At 37.1% G+C, this 17114-nt stretch overlaps 1 protein-coding gene across 2 annotated transcripts; it reads right to left on the reverse strand.

Moving 5' to 3' along the window:
- Positions 1–494: 494 nt before the first annotated feature.
- LOC139138311 (elongation factor 1-delta-like) lies at positions 495–16800 on the reverse strand. 2 transcript variants are annotated; one of them, XM_070706636.1, is made up of 12 exons: positions 16706–16800; positions 14852–14967; positions 8723–8797; positions 6886–6988; positions 6608–6717; positions 6066–6149; positions 5476–5542; positions 4886–4935; positions 4635–4650; positions 2198–2260; positions 1536–1651; positions 495–1237 (listed from the first exon to the last, which is right to left on the reverse strand). In XM_070706636.1, the coding sequence occupies exons 2-12, from the start codon at positions 14963–14965 to the stop codon at positions 1199–1201; spliced, it is 837 nt and encodes a 278-aa protein (XP_070562737.1). In that variant the 5' UTR covers positions 14966–14967; positions 16706–16800; the 3' UTR covers positions 495–1198. The 2 variants fall into 2 exon arrangements, with proteins under 2 accessions (XP_070562737.1, XP_070562738.1); XM_070706637.1 differs by lacking the exon at positions 8723–8797.
- Positions 16801–17114: the final 314 nt, after the last annotated feature.

Consider the following 17114-nt stretch of genomic DNA (forward strand, 5'->3'; position numbering starts at 1 on the left):
GTTTCCAAAATGAATGAACCACTATCCATGCATACCAAAATTATTGTCCCAGCAGTATTACACACACATTTCATAACTCAAAAAAAGTTTTATATGCACCTGTCAATGTATTTGGAAAACTGTTACAAATTTACTAAATCAGTCCGCCATCAGTTCAGCTGTGTACCATTACATCTCCATATATGGTCCACTAACAATGGACCATTCCTTCTTTCATATGGCATATCAGCTTCTCCATAGTTTTACTACACCAGTCATAAAGACTAGTAATTTGCCACAGTGAACTAATAGCTGATTAGCATGAGTGTATATATAACAATACTGTCGGCATTCAACCTAAATATATTGAGACTTTGGTATGTCAAGATATACCATCATGGAAAATACAACCAACAGTAACTAAACTGTGCATGACTGGTTTCTGTTCATGTGACTAGTGGAGGAATTTTTTCAGAGCAAAGCTTCTCAATGATGACCATGGTACAACCGTCATATGCTGTTACAAGTATTTATTACTTCAGAGATTACATGTAGGGCGTAAAAAAGGTTTACAGCCACAATTCATTGCATTGAAAGACAGCACACATACAAATCCCAGTCAAAGGAATGCCTGTTGGTCATGACTAAGTCTCAAAAAGTTTCTCATTTTTTTTGACAGGGTGAATTTACATACTTCTTTCAGACAATTTATTTTCTCTATTTCATTCGGCTTGGTTAAATTTTGTGAATCAATTTCTTTACAAGAAGAGCCAAATCATTAATCATACTGCATATTTCGTCCATTAAAGCATACCCTTCACATGACTTAGTTCATCTTTTCAAGATTTTTTCGAACTTAAATTCATGAAAAGCTAAACCTCTGTACATAAATCTCATCCTCTTGCCTTTGTAGTTGCAGAGACATTTATCATAAATATGCAAATGAATTCATATATTATGTCATTAATATTATTCAAGTACTACACAACTGCATTCAGTGTCTACCCTATGCACATGGATTCTGACTGTGCAGTCACCGATATAGGCTAACAGCAGTAGTGTCCATGGAAAGATACTGTGTCTGGAATGAAAAAATTCAGGAACTTTTTGAACACATGCACCAATGACGGTGAGTTCATCTAGTCTTCATCAGAACCAGAATGGAAGAGCTTTCCCTCTGTGTCTGGCATTTGCAGATCTTCAATGCAATGTCAACTGATTAGACTTTGTTGAAAGCCACCACATCCATGCTTTGAACCTGTGAAAAGAAAATAACATCTATGTATGACTGAATTTATTCACCCCTGATTTGCTGTAAACAGGTCCAAATCATCACTGATATCAATGGGTTCGGGCCAAACCATGGCGGTGAAAAGGATAAACATTACTGAACATTAAGTTTTTGTTAACAAAATTCCAAACCTAAACCAGGATTTTTTTTCAGATGACTTTTCACTCGCATTGTGTAGGATTCCTACAGAACAAAGGTCACTGTCCCGTATATTCCATTCTGAATGTTGCAGAATGTTTTGAAGGACAAGACAATTCTTACTCACCAAATCATCAAATGCAGTAATCTGTTCTTCAAGTAGGTCAGTGCCCACTTTTTCATCTTCGACAACACAGCTTATTTGCAATTTCTTGATGCCATAACCAACAGGAACCAATCTTGCTGTGTTTTTAAAGAAAATAAAATTTAAATTATACAGATAAATTGACTCTTCACAGGAGGGTAGGATTTCTTATCAGATTTATCTCTGGACAAATTGATTCACTGAACACATCTTTCAAAGGAGATCAAAGGATTAAAATCACAAAAACAACAATAATGCCAGAACCAGGGATTGCTTACTGTCACTTTCAACTTATTTTAACATGTGCTATTTTTTAATCGACTGCAGATTAATTGAGATTTGATGATATGTGCAATGTTAAAGGGATGACAGCTGTATTCAAGAAGTGTAATTTGAAATGAATATGAATCAAAACCACATCAGTCTGTAAAGTCATGGTTATTGCTTCATACAGCAAAACACTACCCCTGTTGCTGTACAAATACATTGACAACTCCAGTTAATGAAATTGGTTCCATACATATTCTTCAGCATGTATACTCTGCAATTTTACAACACGGCTATTGATTGCTGTTGAGCTTGTCACTCATGTACATCAACTTGATCAAACAATGGGAAAATGTGGTACTCTAGACGATACTTACAGGCACCCCACTTAAGTCCATCCATTTCAATTGACCTGACTTTGGCTTCCACATCTTCCATGTCTGCAAAGAAAGAAACGGTTGCAAATATGACAAGTTACTGACTGTGTGAAGTTACAAACAGAACTTTCTGAGAACTACGACGGCATAATTACAACTGGATATGACATGTAGATTAAAACCAACACAACAGAGTGCTAGTATGTGCTCATGGGTGAGCAACCATTCGCCTGACGTCAGGAGGGCAAATCATCTCCTGCCTGAGGGTACATAGTCCCATACTAGGGCTATAATGTTTTTATTACATGCTTCTCCCATACAATTTTCATCTTGAATTTTCAGTATGATTTGTATGACAATCATGTGCTTAATTTCCATGAGAGACAAAAATTTGTACAAATAAAACAATTTTTGCTATTGAACAGCTCATGAATATTTGAATTACTGTTATGCGGGTCATTGATTTTTGTAACAAAATTTTGTAAATGCACAACTCCCTGTATTTTTCATGAAAAGTTGTGTAAGTCAATCATAATTTAATCCAAAGTTGTCGACTTGAAAATAGTGCCAGGTCAGTTTCATTCAAATGATGACAATGCAATCTCCAATGTCATCAATAAGGAGGTATGTAATCGTCTCAAAACGGACGAACTACGAGCAGACCTACGAGCTCGTACGAGCGAAGTACGAGTGACGTAATGTGCCGTACTTTCAAAGGACGAGTGACGTATGCAAGCTATAAGTTACACATGCCTTTTGACCTAATTTTTTATGAATACGCCTAGGACTATGTTGTATTCCATAGATGAAAGATTTTTGTTTATGTGAAAGGATTTTACGACAAACGAACGCTTAGACACATTTTCTGTGTATATTCGAAACTCGGAAGTAGGAGCGGGTGTGAACTTCGTATGATTATTTTTTTGGTCGTGAGAGCGGGTTCAGTGCAGTGCGGAGGAATACTAGGCTTTGACTTTCGGACGAGTCTGTACGTACGGGTCAAGACTGGAGACGACGCGACACTCTCTCACAGTGTACAATGAATAATATGAAGGATTTTATGAGTTGGCGGGTGTTTTTGTGGCATCCGTGTGTACCTCATGTTGTACAGTCTATTTGAAAATGACCTCTACTCAACAATGATTTTAAAGACTAACATTTTTCTGACCTCGCATTCAACTTCAAGTTTTGAAAAAGCACATTATCGGAACTACACTATTATTGGTGTGTATTGTTGAGAATACGGCCCCGCCTATTGAATAATGGTATAGTCAGGTCACTGTGGGGTCAATATTCCTGTTTGTCATCGCGGAACGTGCAGAAGCCATACAAGATATCGATGCTCGATACTTCTATATTCAATTCGTTCGTTCGCGCTCCTGAACAACAAAAAAAAACATCACTCAAAACCAACTCATCACATTCCAAACTTACCTAGCTACACTCAGTTCGGTAGATAAGTTCCAGGCATCAGTCGTAGTATAAATGTTGACGTCAATTTGTCGACGTCAATGAAGTCGGCGTCGACGTAATAATGTATTTTTACAAATATATTTATTTATTTGGCGTTAATTAGAGGAAAATCACATCAGAGGGTGGATGACGTATGTATTACAATATCGTGGGTAGGCTAAACTGGCCGTTTTGTTTATCGCTATTATTGCCTACTCCCACCGTACCGCCCATCGTCTGTAACTTGCACGCGATGTTTGCACACGAACGAACGCCCAATGCCAGTCACTCAGACGTCGGTTTTCTTGCTACCCAAGTTGAAATATATGCAATTATGAATGTCATTTTTGAAAATTCACTAATGCATGCAATACCAATTATGATGAACCCACAATTTATTGTTGTTGAGATTTTGTCAACAGTGTTATTGCTGCAAAGTCAGTAGTTGGGCCTACCCACGTGAAAGACGTTTTGAACTCGTTCCCGTACTGCTATATTCAAGCTGAAATCAGTCAAGTCATTACTTGTTTATTTCGCATATTTGCTATATTTTAGCACCCGTACTCAGAACCCCACTTTGACATTCTGTTGGCATGTTTCTACGTTCATTTCGAATCCTATTTGTCTTTTTTTTTCAACGCTCAGTTCGACGCTGTTTTTGTTTTCCACGCTCAGCTTGACGCTCACTTTGTCGATTTTGGGACATGCATTACGTCACTCGTCTTTGAAAGTATGGCACATTACGTCACTCGTACTTCGCTCGTACGAGCTCGTAGGTCTGCTCGTAGTTCGTCCGTTTTGAGACGATTAGATAAATGCAATAAGTTAACGTTGCCGTTGAATCCTATGGGATGCACAATGTTCAATATATGAGGCATGTATTAATTACATTATTGTTTATCAGTCTCACTCAGAGAGGCACACAACTATATAGAACTGGGAATACTAAGCAAAATGATATGTTTTGAAAATAGTTAGGACTTACCTGTTTCATCATCCCACTGAAAGGAAAGGAAACAAAAAAGAGAGGCTATTATCATTCAATTCATTTAATCTGAACAAACACAACTCTGATCAGTACAATAAATTACAAACATGCTGGCTGCATGAATTCTGTGGGAGTTTGATCTCTTTTAATGTAGAACAGGCCTTGTGATCAGGTCTAATGAAATGACAGAGCAGTAAGAAAACACACTTACTGCTTGAAAAGTATGAATAACTTGCAACATCACTTACCGGCTTGACATCTAAAACTATATTAGACTTGGCAACTGGGCCAGGACCCTCTGTGAGAAAAGAAAAGAACACGGACAAGATGAGCATAATTTGGGCGTTTTCAAAAAGTAGCAAAAGTGATCTCAACTTCTAGAAAAGAGAATACACAATGAGATTGATGGCACAGAGACACATGGGTTATGTGTTGAACACGAAATCAGATGTTGATATTTCATGTCCAATTGACAACTTATGGTTGAACCATTCTGGTATATCAAAAGCGCTGGGAAGGAAGATGCCGTACACTCTCTGTAGCAGATATTCATGAGTACAAGAGAATAACAAAGGCAAGCAGGAAACAGTGGACCAAATAGGACCAATAGTTCAAAAGCAAGCAACCTCAGAGTCTGGCTGTGGCTTAGAATTACATGTACCAATCATGGGAGAACTGCTGAACGTGGCTTGCTTATTTGCTCACAGTTTTTCATTTGTGCCTTTTAAGAAATTATGAGAAAGTATCATAAGAAGGAATCACTACTTATACATTATTTTACACAATAAAAGCATGGCAGTGTTTTAAGTAAGACTGCTCAAATGACACTCATACTTACTTTTAGCCTTTTTCTCTTGATAAGCTTTTAGTCTCTCTTCTTTTAACTTTGCGGCGGCCTCATCCTCCTACTCATTGAATGAAAGCATTATTAAAGATTCTTTATAATTAATCATAAACTCAAGTTAAACAAAGCGTGATGACACAATTTCATTTTTCAATATCTAGGTAAACAATCTCCAAGGTTACTGCATTCAGCAAATTGCAACATTTCTACTTGATGTATGGATTATAAAGGACACTCATGATTGGACAAGGAAGTGATGACATCATGCCTGCCACATTTCTGATTGGAGAGAAAAAACTATCACCATCATCAGGGCTTTGAAACATTCCATGGGCATTGGTCTCAAAGAATTCCTTCCTTAGGTTTATGATACAGACAAGTATTGATAAATACTGCTCAAATCAACCACTTCAAGATGGAAGATTGAAAAACCACAGAGTCACAAAAGTGGCTCGTTTTAAAATGCTTCATGATAAAACAGAAATTCTGGAGAGGCTAAACTCAGCAGGTAAAGTTCCTAGGTCACTTTGTGCTGACTGCTTCCCTTTTATTTGAAGGACAAATTCAATAGAATTAACACTAGCCTCTGCATCTGAGCCAAATAGATCAATGTCACTATCATCATCATCATCGTCATCATCATCTTCATCTTCTTCTTCCTTCTTGGCCTACAACAAGAAACGAGAGATTCTTATTTCTTGAGATGTTCACTTACTCAGAAAATGACCGAATCAACAGTGAGTTCATAATCAGTCAAACAACGGCCACATTTCCTAAACAAAATAATCACCATCCTCTTGGTCCAGCATACATGTGTACTTGCTTGTGAATTCTAACTTGCCATAATTTTCTATTACTTTAAAGTCAAATGTGAGGAATATTGGTCAAAAGTAGAAAACGTTCAGTGAAGGTACTGTTTTGTGCAAAAATTAGGATAGACATACATGTATTTGCACCATTTGCAATTATATCATACACTTCATACAAGAAAACAATAATATAATATGAAAAAAGAAAATGGATACAAGGTTTCAGTAAAGGATTCAGAATCAAATATAAGATACACTTTGAATTCTTTCAATTGCTAGTACAGAGATTTCATTTACTGGAATATTTGGTTACTTACAGGTGCAGCAGCTGCTGGTTTTGGAGCAGCTCCTCCAGACGTTTGACTTTTCTCCAAAGCTGACACTTTTTCTTGTAATTTGGAGACGGCAGCCTGCAGATCCTGAGTGACTGTAAAAGAGAAAACAAGTTGCTAGACAAAATGTATTTGCTCTCAGCTCTGCAATGAAATCCCAAACATGACCTTTAAGATGAAATACATCAATACAGTCACTAGTCACATTGTTCCCAATGGGAAATTCCAGTCTGGATAGGTTTTCACAAAATATTTCAGCTCACCTTTCTTCAAGTCTTTGTTCTCCTTTTCCACGGCACAGAGTCTAGATTTGAGTTCACCGACTAAGTTGTTCTCGACAGCAAGGCCAACAGCCAGTCCTGTACCCTGAAAAATGCAAAGAGAGAGAGAAACGATTGTTGCAAGTCATGAATCTTCTCAACGAATGAAGAAATCTCCATTCAATTCACACTATTGTGATGTGAATGAGTTGATGGATTTCACTGAAATTCTTGCTTCAGTTTGTGTATTTTTCTAGTGTTTTACTGGGACAGGTCAAAGGTTACAGCAATTGTCAAGGACGTAACATGTAACATGCATTGATAACACAAAACATGCCCATGCAGACCAAAAGCTCTAGTAGTGGTCTGAACAACAGAATGAAATCTTTGTTATGCTTGTATTATTGCCACTCTATTTCACGACTGATCACTGATATTCAACATAAGCTGTTGTCATACCAATCAGTTCAGAACAATCTCTGGCAAAAAATCATTCCGAGAATTTCCCATTGGTTACTGAATTTATAAACGCCATAAAGTATATTGAGCATTTCCGGAAATTGCAGATACAAAGGCTGTACTTTGCAATAATTGGTAACAAGCTTTACGTTGAAGAGATATGAAAAAATCCTTGCATTTAAAAAGCAACTTTCAAAAGATTATACTTTGAATTGTGTGGAACGAAACGAAAAACACATTAGCGGACTTATTCCCTACAGATCAAGCTTTCAAAGTCTTGACACAAATCAGTGTATTCTAGATGGGAGTTTCCCCATGCTCCTTAATTGAGAAAATACATTTATATACTGGAAGGGATCGCTTTGTTCTTCTTGTCATTTCAACTTTTCATGATATTGTTCTTGCAAATAAATAACAGACAGAAAATTGACATGCTTGAATATTCCTACCTTCAAAAGGTGTTGAAGACTGTTTATAAGCATAACATTTAATTTCATTCTGTGTCAAATTAAAGATTTTAATTCAACGATACCTAGCTTGTAATGGAAACATGGAAACACATAACAGTAGGAGGTACATGTATTGTACAGAGAATAAAATTCAAACTCCAGGGCTGACCAGTGGAGTTTAGCCATGCATGCATGCAGGTAGGCATACAGGAGGTTTGGTACATGTACATGTATATAACCATAGTAGCAGCAGAGTCTACGTACTTGGCAGCCATCTTGAAATGTTAATGATTGGCGAAGTTAAAGACAGTAGTTAGTGCTGATGTGACATTTGTGAAAAAAATGCACTTTTAGACCTTGGAATTCAAGTTTACCATATGAAAATTTACACATTTTTAAATATTAAGCACTGAAGTTATTTTAAAAGGAATGTATGTCCACCGCCCAGTCTTGTACGCCCTCATTCAGGCATTACTATTACCATTGTTGATGAAATCATGTATGATGTATGGGAGAACATGAAAATATTTCCTGCTGCGAATATTTAAATGATTATCATTTTACGAGTTTACCATGACTGCAGATGGCTACCATGTACTTTACTTTTTTTTATCCACAAGAGAGTTCATTGTCACACCAAAAAGTGTGAAAGATTTTGAAAAAAGAAACATCAATTAACAGCACTTTGCATAACGATATACAAAAAACTTTACGTAATCAGACAACAGACAATCACAACAAAAACTCAGAAATGCACATATACTGAAGGTTTTATCCTATTTCTGCTTAGAAAAAAGAGGTAACTGCTTTAATGGGAAAAGTGTAATGGGCACTTTGGCATGTGCTTTTGCTTGAGTTAGGCCAAAGCATGAGAACGACAAAAACATGACAATAAATTTGTGTGGCAACGAAATTGAGACAGGTGTACTCACACCAGCGGTGCTTAGTGTGTTTTGAATATTCTGACGGGCCCTGGCAATTTCCGACACGAGACTACTTGACGAACCCTAGAAGACAATCCAAAGGAAACATAACAGTTCAAAGAGACACAATATCACAGACGACAAGGATTTTAAGGCCAGTGTAAATGATGGACAATGTTAGTACATATATACTGTACACACACTAGTCATAGAGGACAGTAAGTCAGTAGCCCATTACCAAAGCAAGAACCCTAAGCAAAATAACAGCCTCGTGTGGGGTCAAAGGTCAAGGTTCAGGCATTTGTGGTTGCACAGAAGGAAATACCATGAATGTATTGCATGCTAGTGTGTTTGTTGGCATGCAAATGTGAAAATGCATATCCAGAACTCCTTGTCTCTAGATTCATGGAGCGTCTTCATCAACACTGTATTCAACAGGCTTCCATTCACAGTACACTTTTGAATCAACAAATAAATCGACAAATAGTAGTTAAACTCATGAAAATACACTATCTTCCAGTCTGCTTCAGTCTGGTTCCAAATTTTGAAAGTCATTGTTGGAATGCAATGATGGCAAGTCAAATTACATGTAGAATCTTGTGGTTGACTTTGACTTGTCGTGACCACAACCAATTACAGTGGGGAGCGGCGCAGATTTGACGTTTAAGTAGAGCTGGATATTGATAAGGTTGTATTACATATTACCTACTTTGTTCCTAGATGTACACAACTTGTTTCAAATATTGCTTCACTAGCGGCAGGTTCTCAAAAACAAAAATAATACACACTACACAAACTCTTTTTACACTGAACAGCCAGTTTCCTATTTAATTACCTACAGTCTGGAACTCACCATCCTCTGACAGTGAGTCCGTTACTCTGGAGGTTACTCTGGACCCTGCAGGTCTCAACTCACCATCCTCAGATCGTACAGTGAGACTGGTACCCTTTAATACCAATATCCCACAGTGCCTCCTCTAACAATTAATGTTTACTTTATAATATCAAGGCAAAGGCGATTAAAACTTGATTTTGAACATAAAATTTACATAAAATGCACATTTCTTTATTGATTTATATCCGATTTATTTAGAAGATCTGAAAATGTCATACATTACAGTTTTCAACATGTGTTTTATAAACTTAAAGCACAAAACAAAACATTCAGTGCAGTAATTTAATGTGTGATGTATCACTTTAATGTTTCTTAAATAAAACATGACATAACATCTCTCAAAATGACAATAAATCTCTAAAAAGTACATCTTTTGCAATAATGCTTGAACTGTAAACAAACAAGATCCTATGTAAATTTGTAGAAACAATAAATACTCATCAATAAATATATTCTCTATGTAAACAATATCAAAGACGTAAATTACAAAAATATTTCACCACTTTGGTTCAAAACGAGATATAATCTGTAATGATGAAACATCAGTATGGCACACTTGTATGAGAGAAAAACTAACAACTGATGTCTTGTAACTAGCCTTACGTTCATGGTCTAGAAGGTAATGGCCAGGTAAAGTCTTGCTATCTCAAAGTAAATTTTTGGATAAGTGGCCAACTTTTCACTTGCAAATGATCTCATAGCACATCCAGCAATGTAACAACAAATTCTGCAGAGTTCCAATCTACTTGAAATGTGAGATCCTTGTGAACAAGACCAATTGTTTCCATAAACTCTAATTCTTTTTCTGTTGTTATTAGCTGATGTGTTGGCCATATTATCAGGTGCTTCAGTAATAGTCACAATGAACCATCAATGAATTCTAAATCTTTAATCTTTGTAATGTAATTTTGCTTTGGATATCAAAAACACTAATGTAACCGGCCTGTTCAATTATTGGTCTGGTTTGGTTTCAAAAAATACTAAAGACTGCTGTTGAAACAAAGTAATACTGGAAACTCAATACATGTATGTCTGTTGAACGTCTGCATGTCTGTGCTTTCATTATTTGCTAAGGTATGCCATGGTCACTCCACAAACCATGGGTATGCATAACTGACAGGATTACACATGATAACGGTATCTTTAGCATAACCAAACCAGTAATCTCTGCACTGTTACCTGACTACAACGAACAATAATAGAACATAGTAAAATGCTGGACAAGTTTTCTGTAACTTCTGACATTTCGAAGTTTCTAAAACCATCTGCACCATTTGTAAAATTCATAATTGTACAGCCCCGTTTTACCCATGGTATGAAATAACATGTCACAGTCCTTGAGGAGATATTTGCTTGTATCAACACAAAGATCATACAAGCAGTGACCCTTGAAATCATATGGACTCTCTGAGAATCTACTGTGGCAGTTTTTATCATTAACCTTAAAATATGACAGTTGCATATTTTAAAATGGAAAACTTATTTCCATTGTATCCATATGAACAAAAATACATCATATTCCTTAAAACATACTTCCTTATTACACCTTAGGAGGTAGCTATGATACAAAAAAGTCAATATGCAACGGGCTGCACCATGTTTCCTGAGTAATAAGCGTTGGGTGCAGTATTTGTACTCTTGTTTGGTTTTCTCAACACAGCTCTCATTACTGTTCCTCTGTAGGGTTTGGCTTTGGTCGTCTCCTGGTGGCATCTCCTCTTGGTTTCTGGAGAGGGCGCTGTCACCAAATAAAATATTAAAATCATTACTCGGAGTTCTGTCAATGGTGCACAGTTTGAATTGTAACACAGTTATTGTTTGATAAAGGTTTTTGCATGTGAACATGAACCCATAAAAAACATTTAAGCTATCGAATTTGTAAAATACAAAATTTCATGACCCATGTAGAATGATCTTCAGTTTCAAATGCAAACTTGTGTTGCTAAAAAGATCAAGCGCCTAATTATCACCTTTGTATATGATGAAGTACCCTATAATTTGAAAGCTTTACAAAGTTTGACTCAGTTATTGAACATCTTGTAAATTCTCAACGGTGGACTGCTTTGTTCTAAATACTGCTGTAAAATCTGCAACTGAATTTGTGTACCGGCAACAGAATCTTGAAGTAATTCAACCAGAACTGGAGTGAAAACAATTTTTATGACAGGTAAACGCAAACTGACTTTAATCTCCATTACATAGTCACAGGTCAAAATTCAGAAATATTCATTGCATCACAGTTGAGTTTGGGTCTGTAGCCCAGATAAAAACAGTAACAAATACAATTGACAACATACCTGTCTCTGAGGATACACGTCAATCTGACAGGCTCTACACTGCTGGCTGGCGTTGGCAAAACTATTGCCACTCATCCATTGGTGATTACACTGTGAACATCTAAAGATGCCAAAACATCGCTTTTTCCCTTGATACGGAGTCAGGCCTGTCCCTTTATTTTTCTACATTGTGCAAATATAAAGGGATAGACAATGACTTGCACTGTGTTGATATGCTTCCCATTTACTGGTTTGCCACTCTGTCAGTTTTTACAGTATTTTATACGACACAGGAGGGCTACTGTAAAAACTAACAGACTGGTCAAACCAGGAGGGATTCCTTAGCTGCCCTGTCTTTATTTAGACATGAGAATATGGCTGATTTCACGGTTTGAAAATCATAATCCATTGGCAAAAATATTTCCTTGGGTATAAGAGGTTGCCCTGTGAGAGTCACAGTGAGTGGTTTGTCATCAGTGTACGAAGTGTCTTATTCACGTAAAGCATACAGAGAATAGGTCTTTAATCTCTGTTTATGTTTTTTGAGGTTTTTTCAAAAAAAGTCTCTGGATATATGATGTTAAACAAACAACACTGTTTTGACATGTGTAGTTGTAATTCGATATTAGAGAGAATATCGACATAGAAGACAAGTCTACAGCGACATTGAAGAAAGCTCTCATCTGCAGACTGTCTATATTTCCTCCACATGTCTTCAGACATCTCAAGGAGTCTGACCTTGCCAGATCAGAGTTTCAAATCTTTGTCCTCTGATAACACAAAATCTATATTACTCCAATGGTACTGGGGTACAGTTTGTAATTTCAGGGGCAATTGAAGGTATGAGGTGATATTACCTTATCAAGACTCAAGAACTATGGTTAGCATACTGTGTAGCTCTTGATAAGGTAATACGAGCATCTTTGTTATAGCACTACTTATATTCCCCATGAAAAAAGTGGACTTCAAAAGACTCTCCTAAATATTAGCCACCTTATGGGTATAAGATAACATTTTCAATCCAAAAACACCATTTGGTTATTTAGATAACACATTCAGTGTAATTGAGGAAACCTAATTCAAGATTTGCATATAGTTCACAATCCAGTACTGACGTTTGAATGAGATTCAAACTTGAGTCAAATCCCTTGGAAAAGGCACTGAATGCACATAGTACCATCTGCACCATGTCATGAAGACTATCAAGCAAGCATAGACTTCATATTTATGTTGGTTGATGATCAGCTGATGATTTAGCATAATTGTGCAAATATGCCTTCATTGGCACGAATTGACCTTTTCTCATACCAACATTAGCTGCACTTTTATTTGTGACTTGGTTACTCAGCTATTTAGTGCTACAGAATGGTAACATAATGAAAAGAAGAACAGCTCATGATTCAATAAAATTATTTGTACAAACTTACACATAATTTCCTCCATGAAATTGCCATATAAAGTTAAAAGACCATCAATGGAGATAGATTTCAATGGGCAATTCCAGGTGGTATCAATCTGACAAGGTCATCAAAAATGTTGTCCCCCTCCCTTCCCCCTTTATCCTCAGTGAAGAATGTATGTATACATATCTAGCATATAGTCTGTTTGGATGCTTTATCAGCCATGGCTATGGATTGCAAGAAATGTTTACATGTCCACACCATAGCAGTGTTTTCTGCTGGATTTTGAAATTACGACCATTGAAACAATGCCATTCTACACAGATGCTTCCAATGGGATTACCCCTTCCTTCAAGAAATTTTGATACAACAGATTTGTTTTCAAGGGTTTTGACTTTGTATTTTCAAAGGGGCTAGCCCAAATCACTGATGAATACATGAGCCATCGCATTCACACGCAGTGATTTGATCTACATGCAAACTGTCGCACATCACAGCAATAAACTGCATCAAGACAGATACTCCATGCACAGGGATGTAGAAAATTTTGGTTACAGGTGGCAAAAAGTAAAGTTCAGGCAGTTACAAGTAGAGTGTGGGCACACAAAGTTTTGCCCAGCTGACAGTTGGTTGTTGTCGCCAGCTGTCGGCTACTTTCTACATCCCTGCATGTAGTGAGAGTAATATCTAAATTCATTCATCCATGGTATATACTTCTAGTATATTCCAAGAATCTGCCATGTCTGGAATTCCATAACATTTATCTGTTATAGTCAGCAAAGTCTAGTGAAACACATACTGTTTTGGTGGTTGTTATGGATGCCAAAACTGCCCAGCTGAGCACAAGTATGTTACATTCTTGTGCATGACATGTGCCAAGTGCATGAAAATAAGTAATGGCTCATTACTGCTTTTCACTTGCTTGGCAGGACAGCAGCTAACAAGGGATATACCTTCATGAAATACTTGTCATTTTGGTCAACAACAAAGAAAACGGTAAACTTTTCAAAAATTTTGTTTCAGGAAACCTCACCCCTTGGGGTCTACAGGCTTGCTTTGTAGTGTACAACTGTATATGTACACATCTTTCTATCCCATGATGCAACTTGCTACAGGATTTATGAAGAAAATCCCCCTGTTCATCACCTATCATGTATTCACTCAATTTCACAGAGAGTTCTTCACAGCTTCCGTGAAGAATACATATAGAAGCATGCTTTCAAAAGCCAACATACAAACGGAATGGACTTTGAGGTGATCAATACTGCCAGAGAAGAAGTTTGCTATACATATGAAATAGGTTGAATCCTATTTTAGCTCAGTAAAAAGTATTTGACTGCAGGGAAAAAGAAGCTCATCGACAGATAGAAAAGACAGCCCAACTGAACACCGTTCATGATTGAAATTTTTTGTAGATTATTACACACAATATGCAAAGCCACTTTGCCTTGCTCAAAATGTTGTCCGTCGACTGTCAGATATCTCAGCTATACATTTCTGATGCTTTCCATGTGCTGAAGATTGATGAGATGTTATCAAAGTGGAAACCAAGAACAGAAAAACCAACCTCAATGACTAGCCCTGCATGTTGACTTGCCAACTTCTCTTGGTAAATTCTCTCGGCATCTTCAACTCGGTGTCTATCAAACCAGATAGATTCAAGTAGCAGAGGGTGTGCCATGACTGGAAAAGCAGAAAGTACAGTCAAATGATTACTAATGAGTACAGCAGTACATTGACAGATTCACAAAAAAGCTGGAAAGAAACTAATACAAATTAAACACAAATCACAGGAGTGCTAATTTACAGACCTTCAAAATGCTGTAGATCTAATATGTTTTCAGTATGAAATTGCACATTCACACATTATTGAGGCTGAGCACAGATGGATTGACAGCTGAGGTACAAATACACACAGAATTATCTCCCACTCTGCTTTTAGGTTCCAAAGAAGCATTTGTCTATTGCAAATGACATACACATTGTATACTACTTGTTCAAGTAGACTCTTATACAAAATTACAGTTGTGGTGCTGAATAGTGCATTGCACAATACCTGTGGTGTTGGTAATTTGCATGTACCTAACTATGGAATCTATTATTCTTCACCTCAAATGCACTATTACTAATTGTTGTGTATTCACTGCTTGTATCAAAGGAGGTAAACGAGACTCTGTTCTTCCTCCATGCTGTAACAGACAATTTTCAAGTAGCTCTTGGAATCACACAATTCATCTGAGACTACACAAGGCATGAAATATGTGACTATTTTCATCAAAGTCCATTCTCAAAACCCACTGAGCTTAAAATTAAAATCAGTCTAAAAAGCTTTCAAAATTATTCATGGCCAATCCCCCAAATGACAAATAATGCTGGATGTTCCCTCCTTGTCCTACTGGCACTGTTGTGCACATATATTCAGCTGAATTGGTCATCCACACCATTGACAATGGCCGTTTCTAGAACATTAGAAGACTAGGAATCTGACTGCAGCCAAATCATGGGTTGCTTTAGTGAATGTCCCTGAATTACTGTTAGCCATATTTTATTACTGATCAAACGGTTGGCTCCACTTCAAAGGAAGACTTTAAGCAATTACTGATAATTCACACTTGTATAATTGATATACTGATCAGCACTTTGACACCGAAATGCAAGAAGTTATAAAGTTGCTTGCTTTCTCAAAAGTCAAAGTTGAGCTGTCATCTCGCACACGATATTAAGTTTTTTTATCATTTTCATGACAGAGAAATTTATTTTATGACAGCACCTTTCATACTTCACCGTTCCAAACCCTTTTATCTATCTCATCAAAGTGACAATCCACCCGTTTAAATCCTGACATTTTCTTCAATCGTTCGAGAGTGCATTCACTATCAAAAAGTCATTACATTAGGCCGATGGGAGTACAGCTGTATAATACAAAATGTACGTAGATGTTATTCTTACATCACTTTAAACTTTTGTGTATTGGTTTGTTTCCCTGCCCTCATAAACAGTTCGGGACACTGGAGTCTGGAGAATGTGTAAGACTGAAACTCGCTGTCGGATTATTTCCCATATGACCTTCCCAGTATTCACTACAACGTAACAGAGCTTCGAAAAGCAGAAATGAAAGCTGCTTGTATGGACGGGATTTTTAGACTGGCAATTTCCTCTCTTGTAAACTATTCTCGTGGCTCCTAAGGAAATCAAATAACAATCCCGAAGTACGGTCCTGTGAGCGTGTTCAACAGTTCATGATATTAAAACTAGCCAAATGTGATCCATCGTGGTAGCTTCTTGGAAGTAAAACCATCTTCATGTATTCTGTCCCTATTTCAGCCATTTCACACCAGTCAACCTTCTCTATTATTTAGAGATAATCATTTTTGTTTGAGTGATCTTTAATAAGTCTGAAATGGCTTATTAGAGTTGTTACCTGTGTTGTGAAGATACGCTTTCTATGTGGAGCTGTAACTCAGCTGAAATGGCTGACGGAAGAGAAACCCAAGACCGGCCACACGTGAATTGCCAGCCTCGTTTTCAGTTTATATTCGACCGTGCGGGAGAGATTGGATAGAGTTGAATGTTTGCTAAAATTAGCCACCAATACCCTTAAAATATTTCAATGTTAATAAGTAAACCTTTCATGAAAAAATAAGAGGAACTTTGCATTTTATTTATGGTTTCTACTTTTTTTTTAATGACCTAAGGTCAACGTTTTCGACTGCCATCACAATGCTAACTGTCCCATACTTTTGTTTTTATCTCATACCGACGTCGCCCCGACCGAGGCACGGGGTGGCAGTCGTGATATTAGTATTCCTTATTCGCACAGCCGCGGGGTG

The sequence above is a fragment of the Ptychodera flava genome, chromosome 8, assembly GCF_041260155.1.
Source record: "Ptychodera flava strain L36383 chromosome 8, AS_Pfla_20210202, whole genome shotgun sequence".
Taxonomy (NCBI): domain Eukaryota; kingdom Metazoa; phylum Hemichordata; class Enteropneusta; family Ptychoderidae; genus Ptychodera; species Ptychodera flava.

Bases quoted from the DNA above. Each gene is read 5' to 3' on its own strand.
- LOC139138311 (XM_070706636.1), bottom strand. From the start codon at position 14,965: ATGGCACACCCTCTGCTACTTGAATCTATCTGGTTTGATAGACACCGA. The intron at 8,798-14,851 runs GTTGGTTTTTCT...ATTGTCTTCTAG, and splicing joins ATGCAGGGCTAGTCATTGAG to GGTTCGTCAAGTAGTCTCGT. The intron at 6,989-8,722 runs GTGAGTACACCT...TGCATTTTTCAG, and splicing joins ACACACTAAGCACCGCTGGT to GGTACAGGACTGGCTGTTGG.